The sequence below is a fragment of the Accipiter gentilis genome, chromosome 33 (assembly GCF_929443795.1).
Source record: "Accipiter gentilis chromosome 33, bAccGen1.1, whole genome shotgun sequence".
NCBI classification, from domain to species: Eukaryota; Metazoa; Chordata; class Aves; order Accipitriformes; family Accipitridae; genus Astur; species Astur gentilis.
The window spans coordinates 11,104,813-11,124,217 of NC_064912.1; the positions used below are offsets into that span (position 1 = coordinate 11,104,813).

General features: G+C 36.4%; 1 protein-coding gene across 2 annotated transcripts in view; it reads right to left on the reverse strand.

Moving 5' to 3' along the window:
• The window catches only part of SMG1 (SMG1 nonsense mediated mRNA decay associated PI3K related kinase), a 71,902-nt gene that overhangs the window by 33,611 nt on the left and 18,886 nt on the right, over positions 1-19,405 (reverse strand). For both annotated transcript variants that reach the window (XM_049791689.1, XM_049791690.1), the window contains exons 4-23: positions 18,004-18,140; positions 15,661-15,719; positions 14,686-14,899; positions 12,638-12,763; positions 12,471-12,543; positions 11,687-11,784; positions 9,963-10,136; positions 8,677-8,901; positions 7,869-7,970; positions 7,136-7,405; positions 6,468-6,598; positions 5,571-5,732; positions 4,984-5,102; positions 4,141-4,228; positions 3,955-4,056; positions 3,350-3,490; positions 2,850-3,049; positions 2,371-2,567; positions 1,481-1,648; positions 493-647 (exon numbers count right to left, since the gene is read on the reverse strand). In XM_049791689.1, coding sequence (XP_049647646.1) covers positions 493-647; positions 1,481-1,648; positions 2,371-2,567; positions 2,850-3,049; positions 3,350-3,490; positions 3,955-4,056; positions 4,141-4,228; positions 4,984-5,102; positions 5,571-5,732; positions 6,468-6,598; positions 7,136-7,405; positions 7,869-7,970; positions 8,677-8,901; positions 9,963-10,136; positions 11,687-11,784; positions 12,471-12,543; positions 12,638-12,763; positions 14,686-14,899; positions 15,661-15,719; positions 18,004-18,140 — 2,941 coding nt within the window. The remainder of the gene's footprint in view (positions 1-492; positions 648-1,480; positions 1,649-2,370; positions 2,568-2,849; positions 3,050-3,349; positions 3,491-3,954; positions 4,057-4,140; positions 4,229-4,983; positions 5,103-5,570; positions 5,733-6,467; positions 6,599-7,135; positions 7,406-7,868; positions 7,971-8,676; positions 8,902-9,962; positions 10,137-11,686; positions 11,785-12,470; positions 12,544-12,637; positions 12,764-14,685; positions 14,900-15,660; positions 15,720-18,003; positions 18,141-19,405) is intronic.

The window sequence follows — 19,405 nt, forward strand, 5'->3', positions numbered from 1 at the left end:
TGACCCACTTATTTGTATCTGCAGCCAAAGATTCTACTTCAATAGACACAGAAGCCACTTTTTCAAAGCTGAACTAAAACTGCAAAGCATCTCCCTTGGAGTCCCTCTCTTGGCAAACTGTGGCAGGTAATCAGATCACACCATTGATCAGAAACTTCATTAGAAAATATTTAAATTAATAATATTTTGCAATGGAAAATCAAATACAATATGAAAATAGTATTGCTGTGTACAAAAAAAAATAAATTAAAAAAAGCTTAGGAACACCATTTATATTCAAATCCTAGGAATTTAGTTAAAGCTAAAAGTTAAAATATCTATAACACCTGGATGCATTAGGTATCTCCAAAAGACAAAATTACTTTAATTGACATGGAAATTAGATCAGTAGCCTTGATTCACACCACAATTTAAAAAATTCAGAAGTAGAACTATACAGAAGAAGGAAAAATTGTCCAAGTTTGTAACATCCAGTTATCTGACAAAACTTACCGCCCTTCTGCTTGTTGAGCTACAGAATTGATCCAGGCAAGACTCTTCCCAACTACAGCAGAAGACCAGACAGCAATACCCTGAATAGCTTCAGGACAGTGAAGCTCACATAATGCTTCTACCAGCATCATAATTGTCACTTCCAATTCATTTCCCTAAAACCAAACCAAATGCTTTATTTAACAAATCTCTTATAAAATAAGAGCTATATACATGTTTAAATACGTGGAAATGGTAAAGTAGTATTTCATTATATGCATCTACAAATGAAGTGCTATGCATATCCATCCATTACACTGCTTTTGGAAAAGCAGGGGAGCCAAGGGAAGAGTATATGCTGTCAATCCACAACTTGAATGTCAATAGTTAGCAATCACTATGTGATGGTCTATACCTATGCAAGTATGAAAATTAATAAAGAAGCACGAAGTAATAAATATCTATCAAACCTCCTTTGTTAAAATATTTAAGCAAATCAAGCCATGTACTGAAGAAACTATTCAACCTTTTTGAGATGGCTTAACCATTTTATCCACTCATCCCACCCCTGCACTTATCTGCTACTTAGAGAGGAAGGATACCCTCACGATACATCCCTCTCCTGCTCATACCCACAGGCAAGCAAAGACCCTACACTACCACAAGCTCCAGAAGGCCTCATGCTAATACAACAGAAGTTTCATAAGATTTAAGCAGTACCTTCTGCTTAAAAAGAAACTGCTCAATTCAAACCATGAAAAAACAGTAGCATTCATCTGTGTATAGTATTTGACCACATGTATACAGCACATCCTAACCTCCAACGTACAGTATCACTTAACCACAGAAGTCTGTCAATACAGAAGTACGAGTTTAAAATGTGGCTTTAAATAACACAATCTTTTACAGACCAGTTGGTTTAATAACTACTGATTGCCTTAGCTTAGTTCCTTTTAGAATATTGTGGGAATATTTTTGCAATAGTCCACAGAGTTTGAAAAGAGAGTACCTGAGAGATACTATTATTAGTTTTCATTTCTGTGAGTAAATCAAAACCATGCCTGACTGTCACAGCAGGCTGGCCAGCCAGCAGTCCAACTCTCATGATGGAAAGTCTAATCCGCGTTAGCCAATCTTGGCATGTCTGACGATTAGTATAAAAGAATGTCCTGATAACCTTTAAAGACAGAAAGGGTAAGTTTTACAACACCGTTCTTCTGTATGAATCATAACAGTTACATTAAGTACTTAACCTTTATAACAATCAAAGTCAGGACGGGTTTTTTTTTCTCCAGTTGAGTTTTCAATTGAGAGATGAAGAAACAGGTAAAATTTTGCATCTTTAATTTTATTAATGCAGATGGTCTGGAATCATGCATAGAACACAACTGGCCAGGCATACTGGCAAGCTAAAAATCTTGAAATGAACTGACTATAAATTATATATTACTGTCATTTCAAAGTCTGGTAATTAAACAGCTTATTTCAACAGTGAAGAATGTTTCGCAGTTAGAACTACACAAAAGTTTATAAATAATTTTTTTATATATATATGTTTATAAATTTTTGTACTCCTCAAAAAGCAACTGAAAGCCTCAAATAATTGTGTTACTTTATAACAGGACTGCTGACAGTCTACAAATAAGTGACTGCTACAAATTAGAGGTACTACAGACTTGCTTGATTTGTACCACTATATGCGTTGGTAGTCCAGAAATAAATCCTGTTTTCACACATTCTCTAGGAACAAGCCAAAGTCAAAGCCAGATGAATTAAGAGTCTCAAACTTTGTTTGAGAAATTCTTCTGAAGTTCCATGGTTAAGATCTGAACAACCCCAAAAACACTGTTCATTCAATAGACTGTTTCAAGTAACATCAGCACTCTAAGACAGACAAACCTTGGGTGGAGAGGTAAGGGCATTGGCACATCCTTCATAAGCATTGTACATCAATTTTTCCAAGTTCTCCAGATACTGTAGAAGGAGAACAAGCCTAAGCTGGTTGCTACTGTGACCTTCATCATTGTCTGCAGTAGTCCACTGGCTAACATCTTGGTCAGGGTTTAATGTATGGGCTGCAAGACTCCTAATAATACCTACACATTTTACCAAAACATGGGAAAAAAAAAAGTTACCAGACAGTATTTTATTTAAACATGTCAAGGTATAGCAATGCTAAAGTAAAATCTCTCAAAAGTTAATAGCAATTATGCAACCACTCTTCTGCCATTGCATTTCTTGATATGTCAAAAACATGCTAAAAATCCATCATCACTGAAAAATAAAGCCATTGTGCTTCTTGCCTTGGACATGAAGTTCTTAGCTGCACAATCTTACCAAATAAATCCCATGAAAATAAACTATATTTTTTGCATTACCTTCAATTGTTTGAAATGTATCTTGGGCTCTACCCAGAGGAGTTCGTAACTTCGAAAGAACAGTAAACTGAGCTGCTTCCCAAACAGCCCATTGCCAAAGAACAGCATCAGTCTTCAACAGATTACGAGGGATGGTTGGTTGATCTCTCTTATCTAGTCTTTGACAGCTATAGAATAATCTTTCTAACCAATTATCCTTCCTGAAAGAAAATATCAGTATGTTAACACAAGGTCATGTGGCAACAAGTTTATACTGCACACACTTCAGCTCCCTATTGCTCTCAAACAAGTCTCTCATGATTATTTCCAAGCAGCAATGTACATAGGCAAATATGCAAAAAGGTGTGTATTTGAAGACTTTATATAAATAATTAGAAGTGATTGAAGGTAAAGCAATGTAGTTTCTAAAGATAATTACAAATTTTAAACTAAATACAGCTTGGAAGTTTTTACTAAAAGTTCAACATCCATGGATTTCAGTTTTAAAAACAAGTTCTTACCCAGTTCGGTGAGAGTTTCCATACAAAATAAAACTAATGACATCAGAGAAATCCTGCGGGTGGAATGTATTACTTGGAGCTTTGCTCATATGACTTCTTATAGCCAAAGAAATTTCTTGTATTTCTGTGTGGGTACGGTTACTGCAGGAAGAGGAGGTGAAAAAACAACCCATGCTATAATGTACTTGAATAAATGAAAAAAAGTTGTGCAAAAGAGTTACATACACACACACACACACATATATATATGCATGCAATGACTGGAAATAAGTATACTCTTTAATATTAAGACAAAGTGCTTTAAAAGTTCAGGTCTGAGACAAATTGCAGGACATAATACTGCTGAAGCTCTGGATAACATGGACCTTACCACTATGCATATTTGCTGCAAGAAGTGCTGCATAGTTTATCAAATTTGTTAATTACTCTGTGTACTACCTACTGTTCTTAAACCTGTAACAAAGTAGAAGAGATAGCAAGACACTTCATCCTTCTTTATCTTAAGACACTATGATGACATTCAACTGGCATTATTTTTCAGATAAGTGTCACTGAAGAAAGAAATTAAACCATTGTCTATATTGAAGTTAATCTGAACAACTTACCTCAACACGACATCTAAAGGAATTGACTTCAGAAGTTTTCCAAAAGTTTGTCTGACACGAGCACCACTATGTACTAGTTGAACACGACACACATCAACACACCTGCATCACCAAAAAGGAAAAAAGGGTGGTAACATTTCCATTAACAGCATAATTCAAATAATATACAGAATTATGTGCAAGTACCTTTGTAAAAGGTCATCTGGGAGGGAGGAAGACAGGGCATGTAGGCTACTACATGCTTGAAGACAAATGTTCACATCTTCCAGAAGGGCTGAATTAAGGAGTTGAAAGAAAAAAAAAGTTATTCTTGCTAGTATTAGATAACTTATGCATTACTCTGGTTGTGGTAGAACATCTAAAAACATTTTTACAGCATAGCTTGTAGAAGGAGATAATGGCTTTAAGCAATACTTTTCTTTTGATTTCATTGACTGGTTTTACTAGAACAAGTAAATGTTTAGTAACAAAAAGTCACTTGTGCTATATGTTACTTATGGGCCTTTTCTGATGGCTGAGAGAATAATCCTTCTATGGTCTCCACACATTAGCATTATGCACAACATATTTCAACAAGAAAAAAACTAAGGTACCTGGCCCTGGGAAGTTACTGCTCTTGCTAGTATTATGCTAGTAAAAGCATTTGTTCCCATATTTCTATTTCCAGGTTTTGAAATCCAAAACAATACATCCCATTATGGAGTGGTTTCACTGCTTTTGATAAAATAAAATGCAATCTTACAAGTAAGATTTGGCACATCACTTAGATTTTTGGTAGATCAATTTCACAATCACAAATTATTATTTTAAGAAGATTAATTGTTTGCATAAGTAATAGGTAGGGATCCATTTGAGAAAAATTATAGAAGGCAAGTGTAAGTTTTTGCACAACACAAACCAGAAGCATCCTTTTAAGTAAATGAAACAAGTACAACTACATCTATCAGTGGTATATGACATGGTCACTTACATAACTTAATTATGCCATGTAAAAGACAGTTAAGAAAAAAATATACGATCTCTTCTTACTGTTTGCTAAAAGTCCTTTACAAAACTTATGAAAAGACGGGAGAGAAAATAACGGTGCATATGTTTCTGATTTTTTCATCAGAACAGCAACTTCCAAAGCCCATGTCATAAGTAGTTTCCTTCAAAAAAAACCAAAGTATTAGTCAATCTATACAGTTACAGAAAGACATCTTTCAATTTAACTTTAACTATTTCATGTTACAGATGAGGATTATACCATAATTCATATCTTTTAAACAAAAGGGTTTGTAACATTAAAAACATCCCTAGCTTTCATAGCATTTTGGTAATACAGGATTGTAACTATTGTAAAAGGGTACTTTCAGTGAGTAAAAACTCAGTAAAGTTTGATAGCTCTGCTTTTACTGTATAGATCTTACGATGGTTTCAATTTTTCTAGTTTTCATGCATAAAAATAAGCAGCTACTTTTTCTACAGGTATTTCATTATTAATGTTTCAAAAAAACCAATACTTGACTGGTTAAATTTACCCCAAATTTTACAGATTAAAATTATCCTGGATTCTGAATTAAGGCATTCTACTGGAAACAAAAAAGTCTCCCATTTAATAAGAAAATGCTAGTTACCTAGTATCTTGAGTAAGGTTATCCTTCTTAAGCAGTAGCCCCAAAAGGTTTAGTATGATTGAGAAATGTTTCTTTGTTGCTGTGGTTACAGTACTTATAACTGCTCCATCAAACAGAGAAGGAGAGGAAGAACTGAGGCTACTGGATATGAAATGGTCATGCCTGAAAAGGCAAGGAAAAACATAAAATATAAAACCAACCCAAGATTAGGGATACTTCCTTGAAGTATGCAGGAGGGGAGAAACTAACACCACCCACCCACCCCAAAATAAACAAAAAACCCAACCAAAAAACCCAGTAGCAAAAGTTAATGTACACCCACAGAGTAACCACATTATGTCAAAACCGAAGTATTTTGACCCCTGGCCTAAAAGAACAAAGCTACAATTTTACATCAGTCCATGCAGCCCAGTAACCTGGTTTCAACTGTGGCTGGTATCAAATGCTTAGTGAAAAATCACCAAAACAAAGAAAGGTACAGGGTAACAGTTAAACTAGTATATTCCCTTACTTTGACAACATTTTGTAGTAATAAGGTCAAAAATGCGTTTAAATCTATTCTTTACATTTCATTACCTCACCTAGATCTCACAGTAAGCAAAATAGTAAATAACCTTTCCTTATTTACTTTCAGCAGAGTTCTCCCTCAGTTATTTCTATTCAAACACAAGACTTCTAATCTGCCTTTGAATAAAATGCCAAATTTTAAGACAGGATATGCTTTCTTGGCAGACATACAGACTCCCTGCAATTAATGAAAGTAAAAACTGATTAGGGAAGTTTAGGCAAAAGTTTAACTGTAATAGCCTATTTAAATTCATCCCTCCAACAATATATTCTATTCAGATCAGTCCATCCTAGTCTTCTTAAAATACTGATTAATATTAATCTTCATACCTGGAACAGTGTGAATATAATGTATAGAGTACTGCATACTGGACAGCAGGAAAATGAACTGCTATGTCACCATGAACAATCATCAGATTTTTACTCAGTAGTGCAAACACAGTCGGTGAAAGGGCCCACATCTATAAAACAATTGCAGCACAAGCAAAGAAACATAATAAATAGGATCTATTTAAGTGTAGATTCCATACCATTAATTATTGTTTTGCTTCTTCCCAAGGGAAATAATTTAACTCTATTAATTTTCCAACCTTAATTACAGCTATTTTCTTTCCCCTTTTTAAACCACCTGTTAAAAGTGGCTTATGTTTTTATTTGGAAAGATCTAGAGCAAGTGTTTTCACATGACTGATATACTACCAGAGGACCCACTAAAACTGCTTTTATTTGTCTTGATTTTTAGAAAGAATTACTATGATGATCTTAGAATCAATCCATGAATAACCCTGATAAGATGCTCTTTCCTAGAAACTGCTTTTCATTATGCACCAACAAGAGATATAATCCACCCAGTTTTTCTATAACATAAGTTAGGAAACAAATGTTATAATTTTAATTATACATATGTGCACTACTGGTGAAATACATTACGGTATATTTTAAATAAAACATGTTTTTACATTTATTGCACAAATTTTATCTGCAGAATTTTTACTCACCCCAATTAGTGAGTTCTTAGCATTTCCAATAGTACTTAGAGCACTGAGGTCAAATATAACAACAAACTTTGCATTATCCACATTGAATATACGCTTCTTGAAAGAGTCATGCTGGATTTCAGAACAGGCCTCAGGAAGATGTAAGCTATAGAGAAGACTATTTAGAGCACAGGTCATTTCTCCTAGAATCAACCTGTAAGCAGTCTCCAAAACAGGAATGTTCTTCAGGCTCAATACAGCTTGGTATACAGCATGGGCTGCTGCAACAACCTTGAGAATATAAAATAATTACAGTAATAATTGATTAGCAAGAAATCATAAAATATATTAGTCACCAATGTAGAATTTAACATTATGCTTCTTTATCTACAAATAGCCTAGTCTGATACACATACCTATCTTCAGTTTTCTGTAATTAAGTACTACTTACTTACAGAATCTATTGATTACTTTCTGGATCATCCACATAACGCGCTGAGTATGAAAGCCACATCAACTACGGACTTCTCTATCTGGTATGATGACCAACTTACCAATTCCTTATCAAATCTAAAAGCCAAAACCAAGAACTGGGTACATCTGCCTTTTCAGAAGTTTCATAGATATATAGTTAGAAAAAAACCAAAAAACACAACAACCTATCAGATTAACAAAGTTTTATAGCTTAATAAATATATTCTAGGAGATACATGAAGGCTGTTGTGATACACCTGTAAAAGTCACTTACTCTTACCTCTTTCTCCTTATGATAACGAAGAACAAGTAGCTTAGACTCTGGTATAAATAATTTCTCTACAAATGATGATGGTAATTTTGTATTTATTTGTTCAACAATCTGGGGATAAAAAGCAAAGTGATAAATATCTTTAACTACCTGAATTAATTTTTATTAAAATAGATTATTAAAGATTAATTAAAATGCTGGTTGTCTAGCTTTCATACACTATATCTAGAAAAAAAAGCTTCCCAGCAATGCAAATATTTTGTATTTGCTTTCCCAAATTCACATTCAGAGAATTAGTTATTTTCAGGCTTTAGCAGCACAGCTGAGAGAGAAAGTTGCATGATTAATTTAGATCAATGTGGGTTTACAAGTTTGTGGCCTACACATTAAGAGCTATGTTTTGAAGAAGTCTGATTTCCCAGGTCATGGCATAAGTAGATAAATAAAATATATTAAGCACTAAGATTCTGAAATTCATCAGGTGGTGTTATCAACTGCAGAGGCCAGAGAATGGCACTCGTCCAGTCAAGCCAGACAGAGAGAAAGCAGGAAAAAAAAAAACAACAACAAACCAACACACAAAGATGAACACTGGCTAAAATTAAATGCCACTTTATCGACAAGCCAAATACATAAACAAGTTAGCAGCATAGCTCTACAGAAAAGAATACAAGCATTTAGAAGAGGAATTTCTTGCTCGTGATCAGGAAAAGTTTTAAATATTTATCCAATATACACACACACAAAAAAAGCAAGGTTGCTTAGAAAATAGTATTCTTCCAGTGCAAAAACCGCAATAATAAAAATATGTACAAACCAGTGTCAACAGATTCAGGACTGAAATGATATAATCAGTGCCACAAGTCTGACAACCTTCCATTTGATCCAATCCATATGTGATGACCATGTCGCAGTGTATGGTCATACTTGGATCTAGGCTGCCAAGTAAAACACCAACACACTCATTGGCAGCTGTAAGTACGGCTTCAGAAAAGAATACTTGGTTTGCTGCAGTCACACATCTCATTACTCTGTACAGAACCTGGAAAAACAGAAAACACACCTAAATTAAACTTCATTAAAAAGAGACAAGGACTGCATACTATTTAATTATATTCATATCCACTTCATATCCTGTCCCATCACCTACTCTGCAGCTTAGTAAATTCTGTCAATAGAATATTCTGAATAATGCACATCATGGCATTACACTTCAGAAACATAAGAAAACACAAACCTTCAATTGCCTAGTTTCCTACTCAGTTAAAGGCCTGCAAAGACCTAGAAAACCTAAATTCATTATTCAGAATTCTGTTCAGTTCCAGCTGATGTCAACAGAGCTCCTCTCGTAAAAGACAGACTAGTTTTCTTGAGTTTTTGTCACAAGAATCCCCTGCAGATTAAGACACAAGTTATATAACTGTCTTGGCTTTAATTGGGAAATCCATACACTTATTTATCTGAGAAGTTTTGTCCCTCACAGAACTATGCAAGGGCAAAAATTCCAGTTGTGCAGCTCACACAGCAACAAGATTTTGACTGCAGGTATTTTTATCTTTTTCTTTTTTTTTAATTACTCACACCCGCTACAGTTCCCGTTAAAGAAGTATAGCAGCTACTTAGCATATTATACAATATTTATTCTGAGTTTACATCATTCTATACTATAGAACAAGAGGACTTTGCTATCAAATTTGATAGATACAATTTCAGCATGGATAAAACCCCCTACATTTTATTAAATCTAACACATAATTTGAATTGGTTTTATAACATCATAGCAATCTGAATAAATGGTAACATTATGGCTACAAAGACAGATAACACAAGCATGAACCCACCTGCATGAAGCTAAAATGCCTAAAAAACCCCTAGTTTCTGCTATGTAAGATTCCTATGTGCCACTACCACAATCTATACCTTAATATTTTATTAAATTCTTGTAGCATATTTTTTCAAGAAAATACATTTGCTCAAAGCTGAGTGTATACATATTCATGTAAAATTCATGAAAACTAAATAAAGTCAGTGAATAGCATCATTATATGGTGATAAAACATGTCAGCAACAAAGAAAAACAAAAAGAAAAAACGGAATTCTTACATCAGTTACATAGGCTTCTGTAATTGGTGGTCCTCTAATTGGGCTGAAGCGCTCCCCAATACTCCTCACCACAGTACTGAAAACCCGAAGAAGTGCAGCCAGTTTAGGAAGTGATACTGAAGGAGGAGGAATATCTTCATCTACTGATTCCCCAGAAGCCACATGGCTGAGGTCCTACAGCACAGAAGTTTTATATATCAGTACACAGCATTAACAGTTATAATACATGCATAAAAGATCAAAATATGAGATTGAAAATACTTCATCTATCTATTTTCCAGACATAGTATAGATACTATCCAATTACAGATATATTTATCCAGTATCTCTAATTTCACATACATACCAAGATGGGTTACAGGCACACAATGACAATGAGCAAGTCACAGAGCAGTAATAGGATGCTGCTCATTAAGTTAACCACTGAATCAGAGTACTCAGACTATATCTTGTAAATTAAAACAGAGGCTTATGATGTTCCTGGTCCCTGGAACATGATCATCCATATTGCTGCACTGTTACAACACTTGTCTGCACACTTTTACCAGTCTCCCAAACAACTCCTGTCCACTAATTGGAGTCAGGATGTTCGAGTGGCCATTCCCATCACACTGTTTACATGCAAGTACCTTGATCTGGAGACCATGAGTTTACTAGCAGGCTGCTTCATGCCAGCTGGCATCAGTGCCTGGGAACATTCCCAGAAGTGCTGATCTCATTAGTATAGATATAGCCTTGGTCTACCCGCATTTAAAACTCTTCTGTGACTAAGAATACGCATGTTGTCCCGTTCAGCAGACAAGCTGATAAGCAGTGACTTACCACACTGACTAATCACTTTTAACCGTGTACCTACAGTCACACAGCACAGGTTTCTGTGGGCTTCACACTGTCAAAGAAGTCTGTGAATCCTAACTCAAAGCTGTCAGCAACCTTGGTATACATATAAGTACACTAATAAAATCAAATTAATTATTCTGCTCTGAGTGAAACAGTTTATGCTGGAAGTACAATTTCACCTGGTTCTCCACATTAACATACATAATATAGCATAATCTAGTTACAAGAATATATACCTATGAGCACATATACCTTAAGAAAAAGACAACACTCTCCCCCCAAAACCGAAACTCTTCCTTTAATGACAGCATCAAACTCTAAGCCCTGTTAACTAAGCAAAGGTTACAAAGTCAAAACAAAGTATGTTAAATCAATATACTTACATTTTCTATCAGTTCCTTCTGCATTATTTCCTGCACTATATAATCCATTATTTTATTTTTTAAAAAGACAGATTTGCCATTAGTCTACGGAAGCATTAAGAATCCCTCTCCCCCCAGTAGTCACTACTTCTGAGAAACTCTGAAGTTGGACAATTAGAGAAAATACCAAGGAAAGGCCATGAAATGCCTTCACTGCAGCTTTTTAAAAATGAAGGCATTCCTGTTTGGTTAGTTGATTTTATTTTTATAACACCACAATATTCTCAATCAACAATGGCTGAAAGCCTGGCTATGATACATTTAAGAAGTTCATGAGGATTTTCTGTAGAATTGTTATTGTACATGCCTAAAGTATATTCCATAATTTGATCCTCTTTTCCCCAGGAAAACCATATAATTTTATTTTCTACAAATGTAATACATCCATAAGAATCACAGCTGTGGATTTATTAAGAAATACGCAACAGTTAACTCTAGTATATACCATGAAGTCTTGTTTACCTCAGCATAAGCTTCCATATCTTCTAAAAACTGACCCAAGAGCGTGGTAGAAAAAGTAAGATCAGCCACCCAAAAGGGCTCCAAGCTCTGCAGCCATCCTGTATAAAAATACCAGGGCAATTAAAACAGGGGAACAAGGTAACACAGAGAAATTAAATTTTACTTGCATATTGCTGAGATAAAAGTTGGTAAGTAAGAGAAGGTCATCTGCATGAAAATTTTAACATAAATTGTTTTTAAAATAAACATAAATTGTATTTCCCTCTTTTGTCCCTTTGACAAATTCATTTTAAGGTTCAGTCCTGCCCCACAGCCATTAAACACTAAGGACAGAATCCAGGACTATGACACAGGAAACATAACAGACTTGCTGTGAATAACACCAAGACAACTGCTATAGCTATACGAAGAAGTTTCCCAATTTATTGAATGCCAGTACAGTAACTTTACCGCAAAGATTTTCTAGAAGTACATAGGAAAAAATATATTCTTTCACATAGATTTTATTAAGATCTATAAACATATTAACATTTTTTTGAAAAGTTACACAAAACAATTGATGTTTAAATGTAGCCTGAATAAAGCATCCCATTTTTCCAGCTACAGCATTAAATGGCAAATGTGAATTTACTAAAAAAATTAGGAACAGTCTTTGCTATGTAGCCAGAAAAGTATTTTGGTTTTAAGTCAACTTCCATGTCAGTAGGACCAGAGTTGTATAAGTAAACCCACATCATCTGCAAGCCAGAGTGGACTATATCAAAGACTCTTTGGCCAAACTTACCAGACACCTGTTGCGTCAATGAAGGTTTCTGAGTGTGATCTATATGCCACCCAACCAGTATGTCCACTGTGTCCTGGAAAGCCATTTTGAAAAAAGGTGAATTACCCAATTTGCTGCACCAACATTTCTATGCAAGAATGAAAATACAGGGGACAAAGTAAGCTTACCCTAAAATTTGTGCTGAAAATGTGTGGGTAGCATCGGGACACCAAAAGGATGCACTTGACACATTTGCACAGCAACTCTGGTGTATCCACATTTTCTAGAATGGACTGCAGGCTGGTCATTACAAGCTAAAAAGTAAAGCAAAGCCACTAGACATTTCAATTCATTAAATCAACATGTGGAAAAGTTACCATATGAAGACATATTGAGATTTATTCAGTGTTGAACACTTTTTAGCAAACTGTTTTGATTCAAACAAGAGAACCAACTCAATACTCTTTCTGCAGGAAGGAAAAATGTAAAAAGCATCACGTATACCGCATGAAAATAATCACTTCAAGCGAGCATTTGCCTGAAATATGGCAGACCCAGGCTCAAGGCTTGGGGACGCTGTTTTCTCTAATTATTTAGCCATGGAACAACTAGTTGTTCTAAGCTTCTGTTTCTCCTGCTGAAGCTTTTTGGCTCTGTAAAGTTAACATTAAATTGGAGCACAGACCTGCCATAGTTGTTCTACACCCAAAATAACAGTCCCCAAAACTTTAACCAGGGGACCAGATTTGTCTGCACACATCCTACTCCCTCTCAGATCTAATTACAATTCAAGTTAGAAATTGTAAATAGAAGGTAGCACAAAGCAATCAGGTTGGGGTTTGTGTACCATTCCACTTGAGCTCTCGACAAGATTCTTCCTCTTAGATTTGCAATATATACTAAAAAGTTGCATCAAAATATGTATCATCCTACAAAGACTTTACATTCCTTTCTAATGTAATCAGAATCAAAGAACCTCATTCAATCAGAAAGTTCCCTCCCAGTTGTAATTATATGTATTTGGTTGTGTGGCAAGGTTTTCGTAGCTGGGGGGTTACGGGGTGGCTTCTGTAAGAAGCTGCTGGAAGCTTCCCCTGTGTCCGACAGAGCCAATACCAGCTGGCTCTAAGACGGACGCGCTGCCAGCCAAGGCCAAGCCAATCAGCGATAGTGGTAACGCCTCTGTGATAACATTTTTAAGAAGGAAAAAAAGTTGTGGGAGACACAGAAACGGCAGCTGGAGACAGGAGTGAGAATATGTGAGAGAACCAGCCCTGAAGACCCCCAGGTCAGTGCAGAAGGAGGGGAGGAGATGCTCCAGGCACCGGAGCAGAGATTCCCCTGCAGCCCGTGGGGAAGACCCTGGTGAGGCAGGCTGTCCCCCTGCAGTCCACGGAGGTCCACGGGGGAGCAGATCTCCACCTGCAGCCCAGGGAGGACCCCACACCGGAGCAGGGGGATGCCTGAAGGAGGCTGTGACCCTGTGGGAAGCCTGTGCTGGAGCAGGCTCCTGGCAGGACCTGCGGATCTGTGGAGAGAGGAGCCCACGCTGGAGCAGGTTTGCTGGCAGGACTTGTGACCTCGTGGGGGACCCACGCTGGCACAGTCTGTGCCTGAAGGACTGCAGCCTGTAGGAAGGACCCACATTGGAGAAGTTCGTGGAGGACTGTCTCCCATGGGAGGGACCCCACGCTGGAGCAGGGGAAGAGTGTGATGACTCCTGCCCGTGAGGAGGAAGGAGTAGCAGAGACAATGGGTGACGAACTGACTGCAACCGCCATTCCCCAACCCCCTGCGCCGCTGGAGGGGGGAGGTAGAGAAAATCAGGAGTAAAGTTAAGCCCTGGAAGAAGGGAGGGGTTGGGGGGAAGGTGTTTTTAAGAATTGGTTTTATTTCTCATTAACCTACTCTGCTTTGATTGGTAATAAATTAAATTAATTTTCCTCAAGTCAAGTCTGTTTTGCCTGTGACGACATATGGTTGAGTGATCTCTCCCTGTCCTTATCTCAACCCACGAGCCCTTTGTTATATTTTCTCCCCCCTGTCCAGCTGAGGGGGGAAGTGATAGAGTGGCATTGGTGGCCACATGGCATCCAGTCAGGGTCAACCCTCTACATTATATTTACTTATTCAGTCAACACAGCAGTACTTAATGGTTCATTTCAGTTTTAAACGTTGATTCAAGCACTGCAATGAAAAAAATCATTAATAATCCTGTTTTAACTTGTAGTCTTACCTGCATTAAAGATGAAAAAGCTTTCTTTTCTCCTACAGTCTCTAGCGCTTTGTAGGTTGCACACAAATAAAGAAGTTTAACTTCATCTTTTGTGGATGAGCTGAATTTGCTAAAAATCCATTTAAAGATCTTCTCAGCCTCATAGCTCAGAGAAGCACAAAGAAGGCCAAGACAGCAAGCTCCTTCCTGTCTCAGTTCTTGAAGCAATTTGCTACTGTATTTTGGGGGAGAAAAAAGAAACATGCAATCTCCAGACATGAGAGCAGAACAGAAGAAACCATGAACAAATTAAAACATTTTCTAAAGCAGAAAAATATATGCACGAATCAAGCTGCTTCTCTCCTACTTAATGGCAGCAGTGAGGAAGCCAAAATAAAAATTAATAATCTTAAAGATTCTATGAAATATTATTTCTATGGAATAAATAAACTTGAATAAAAGTATGCAATAAACAGGCCACTCTACTTGCAACACACTATCCGAGAAAGAAAATTCTTAACATACAGCTGACTTTGGGTAATAAGACTAAACACCAGAAAGCCCCCCCACACCCGAGTTCTCTCTACATATGCTCTTAGCTGGATGTAAATTAATTAGATCAGGTTGTAAATAACTCAAGTTCAATTTGCAAGCTAAACAACCACAGCAGCACACGACTACACCCAGGTGATTAAACATAGCTGAGACAGACTCCATATTACCTACAACATAAAAGCCACACTTGTGCATTCAAATTCTCTCTATGTCAAGTGCACTCACTCTAGATAGTTTTAACAGTATTGTTGATGTGCCTAAGAGTCTTCACTCTCCTCCAGTCCCATCCTGTTACTGCAGTGTCACACCCATGCAAAATTAGTGAATGCATTTCTTTCAACCTTTCCCCCCTCCATTCCATTTCTATACTGAAATCCAAACCTAACACTGTCATTATTTTTCCTCTTTAAAGACTTCAAACTGCTTAGTTTTCCAGCTTACCTTTCATTAAGTACATCGTGAATGGCAGTCAGGATATTATCCAGTTGTTTAACTAGTACCTGTAAGATACATAAAAGGCACAAGCATAATGGTACAGTAACTTCTGCAAACTAGGTCCTGTTTACAACCACATTAAAAACACCACTGCCAATTCTGTTTGCTAATAGAATGCTATTATGCTTTCCATGGCCACTGCAGACTACGATGAACTATATTAAGCAATACTGCAATATTATCCTACATGTTACATTTCATATTTATTTACAGTAGTCACAAAAATATACTGGCAGCCTGCTATCAAGGTTTGTTCTAAGTTTAGTTTCTGCTGATAACATTACATCACAAATGTAAGACTCACCATACAGCTCATCAGTAGCATCTACCGAAGACCTAGTCTTCTATACTAATAGTGAATTGCATCAGCAGAATATTTAATACAATCTGAAGTATTAAAATTTCTTCTTAGGCAATCCTGACTTGCAGAGAAATGGATTATTATTTTGGGGGATGAAACATTATTGATGAACCACTGCTTCCCAGTAAACAGAACCAGAAATACTTGTTTTCCTAATATGCACTAAAAAATTAGTGAGTTGAGTTGCAAAATAATGCATTAGCTCCAACTGTATAAGCTACAAGAAGTTTTCTTGATGAGTTAATAAAAAGGTTTTTCCTCTTTTCTTCAGAAAGTTATTAATTTTTAATACAGTGAATGTTATCTAGTTTTTGTTGTTAAGTTTTGAGCAACATCACTTTTTTGGGGATGGGGATAAGGGAAAGAGGACCACATGCTTGGCCCCTCAGAACTCACAAAGACATTTTAAAAATGTGCTGGTATCTGCAAAAGAAGCTACAAAAGAGACGGGAGAAGGCATCTATACAATTTAGAAGCTGCAGCATGATGCCATTATATGTCAATGCCACTGCCTAGTGACTTTTACTACTTTACCTTTGTTGAACACACATGTCAACCCTAAGAACAAAGAGAACTCTGTTAAACTACACTTAATAGTGTCAAGAACTGCAGGAGCTACTGCTAGGTTAAACACTGTCCATTACAAAGTTTTAGGCTTGACATCATGGATATCACTTGACATCTGATCTTGTTCTCATTAGTGAGCTGGGAGAAGTTTAAAGAAAAGTTTCTCGGTGACAAACTTTTAACATTCTGACCACTAACAAGTACAAAGTTTGCCACCAAGTTAGATATTAGAATGGCAATTCCAATATGTTCTGAGATACCAACAAACCTAAATAAAATGCAGTTACAAAAATAACTGGGGAAAAAACGCATTGAGAATAATGGAAGTAATAAAAAACCCTACAGAATAATTCTGGAAAGCATGTACTCCCCAAACCCTTTTATTAACAAGGGTTTTGTTTGAGGAAAGCTGAAGTAGTAGCTAGGCTTGCACATGGTCTGCTTATACCTAGGTGCACAGAATAGAAAAGTCTTAATGTTTAAGTGTCATGCCTTTTGGAAAAGAGCACAATTACCACTGGTTAGTTAATATATAATGAGAGAAGGAACCAACTTCTTATAAATATGGATAGACACATAACCCACAACTGAAATATCACAGCACTGCCTGTAAATGAGTGTCAGGGTATTAAACCACCACTTCCTGCTTTTTCAATACTTGGAGAACTCCTAAGCTCTCCAAAACAGCGGGAGAGATGTGTCAGACAAAATACTCTTAATACTTCACTTGAAAATAAGTAATAGTAAAAAGGTATACCCACAGTGGGATAGGCCCCCCCTACCCCAATCCTTAAGAAACACTTGAGGATATTAGACAGTTCAACAACCCATTAAAAAACCCAAAGATGTAATGAAAACAAAGACATACTTTGTTCTCTTGCCATAAATGGGAATCCACATACAAAGGTGTTTAGCTAGAAAGCTGAGTAACTAAGAAATGCTGATATTTATACAGTCTTGTGAACAGCTCATTTTTAATTTAAAATACAGAAACAGTTCTTGAACAAGACAACTTCATGTTTTACTTCCTTTTTCCTCTATTTCCTTGCTGAAGGATCCAGAGCATATTGCTAAGACCAGTGAAACAAAAACCCACATGCATGCCATATTTATTCCTACAGCTCACACATTCAGTAGTTTGCTTTAAGGCAATACATCGTAAGTAATCAAGCAATAAAAAATTTCCTGAATGCCAGAAAAAGGACAGGGAATCCAGGAATACACTTTCCCTTCACATAGAAGGAAATTGTTCATATGCAAGATATTCCTTGCAGATATATCCCAATACTCAGATTTTTAAAAAGACAGTTTTATAAAACGAGAAATACTCTGGTGCTATAGAAAAAGTAAAAATTACTAACCAGTTTGTTTTCTGGTTGCTGAATGAATTCTTTCAATTGCTTTACAGTAGCCAGTCTTCGGTCTCTGTCGTCTTCCCGAGTAATCCTCCGAAGAAGATTTGACAGTCGAGACTCGTCAGAATAAGACAACGATCGCTCTAAAAAAAGAAAAGGCAATTATTTCTTTTCTCTACAGCATTTGATCAATAATATCCGTATTGGCCAAAATGTGTATTTGTGGACTCAATAAGTCATAATAGTAATTTGAGAAAAAAGTGAAAAAAATAATCCTGATTTGTTTGAAAGTTAACATGAGGAAAATTAAATGTAAAATGTAATTTAACTACCAAAATATTTCATTTCTTCCAGTGGACAGCCCAGTACCTGGGTAGAACTCATTCAGAACTAAGCAGAACTGTTCTACTTCTACACAAAAACCTGGATTTAGTTCCCTTCTACATAAATTGAACTAAAAAAAGGGGTGTGGTAAGGTTAAATCAGACTTCTGACTGAATACATAAACAAAAATAATTCAACAAATACTTCAAGTAAACCTTGTGGGGAAAAAATAAAGCTGCTGCTTATAGCAAAGAACCAGATTTAAGCTCAAGCAACTACCCAAGAAACAAGATTTTCTCTATCATTTTGGCACAAGAAGAAAAATTATGAGTAATCCTCTGATAGCTAGCAGGGTTCTGCTTTGAAAAGGAAGAGAGATATACTTTTCCTCTATTGGGGAACAAAAGTATACACTGTGCAGAGGTACAGTGGCTATTGATTAAAGTGGATCATAATACAGGAGAATTAGCATCTTCCCAAGAAAACATTTAATTTAAGTTGACCAATAGCACTATTGATACCAGTGAAGGTCACAACTCTGTTTACCTGATTTAGGTACAAATTACAATGAATTCATATGAAGAATTCATTTCCTTCACTTGCAAAAAGTAAACAAAGTTTCTTTTGAAAAGTTCAACATTAGATGTCTCATGATGATGAAAATTAGAGGATTTGTGGAATCCTCACGGAACGATGAGGTTTTCTTAGTCACCATGACTCTTATAAGAACACCCAAGACAACTACAGACAGCTTTTTTTCTCTGGTATGTTACATATCAGTCACTTGATGGGAGCAGCCATAAAGGCAACCTGGTTATATTGGGAAGGCTGTAATGGAAAAATACTGACAGAAGATGCGGACCAGCCTGTGAACTGCTAGCCTGAGAACCCAGCCTGGGAACCTAGAGCATTCTTGAAGGGGCAGCTGGGTACCTAAGAACCCGAGACATCCCAAGATACCTTTGATAAGCGCAAAACCGAGAAACAGCAACAACAAACTTATTGTCTGGAAAGGTGAAAAATAGACTGTAATGGTGGAAAACATCCTGGGAAAGCTATTGGCTGCTCCAGCAGGAAAAACTGA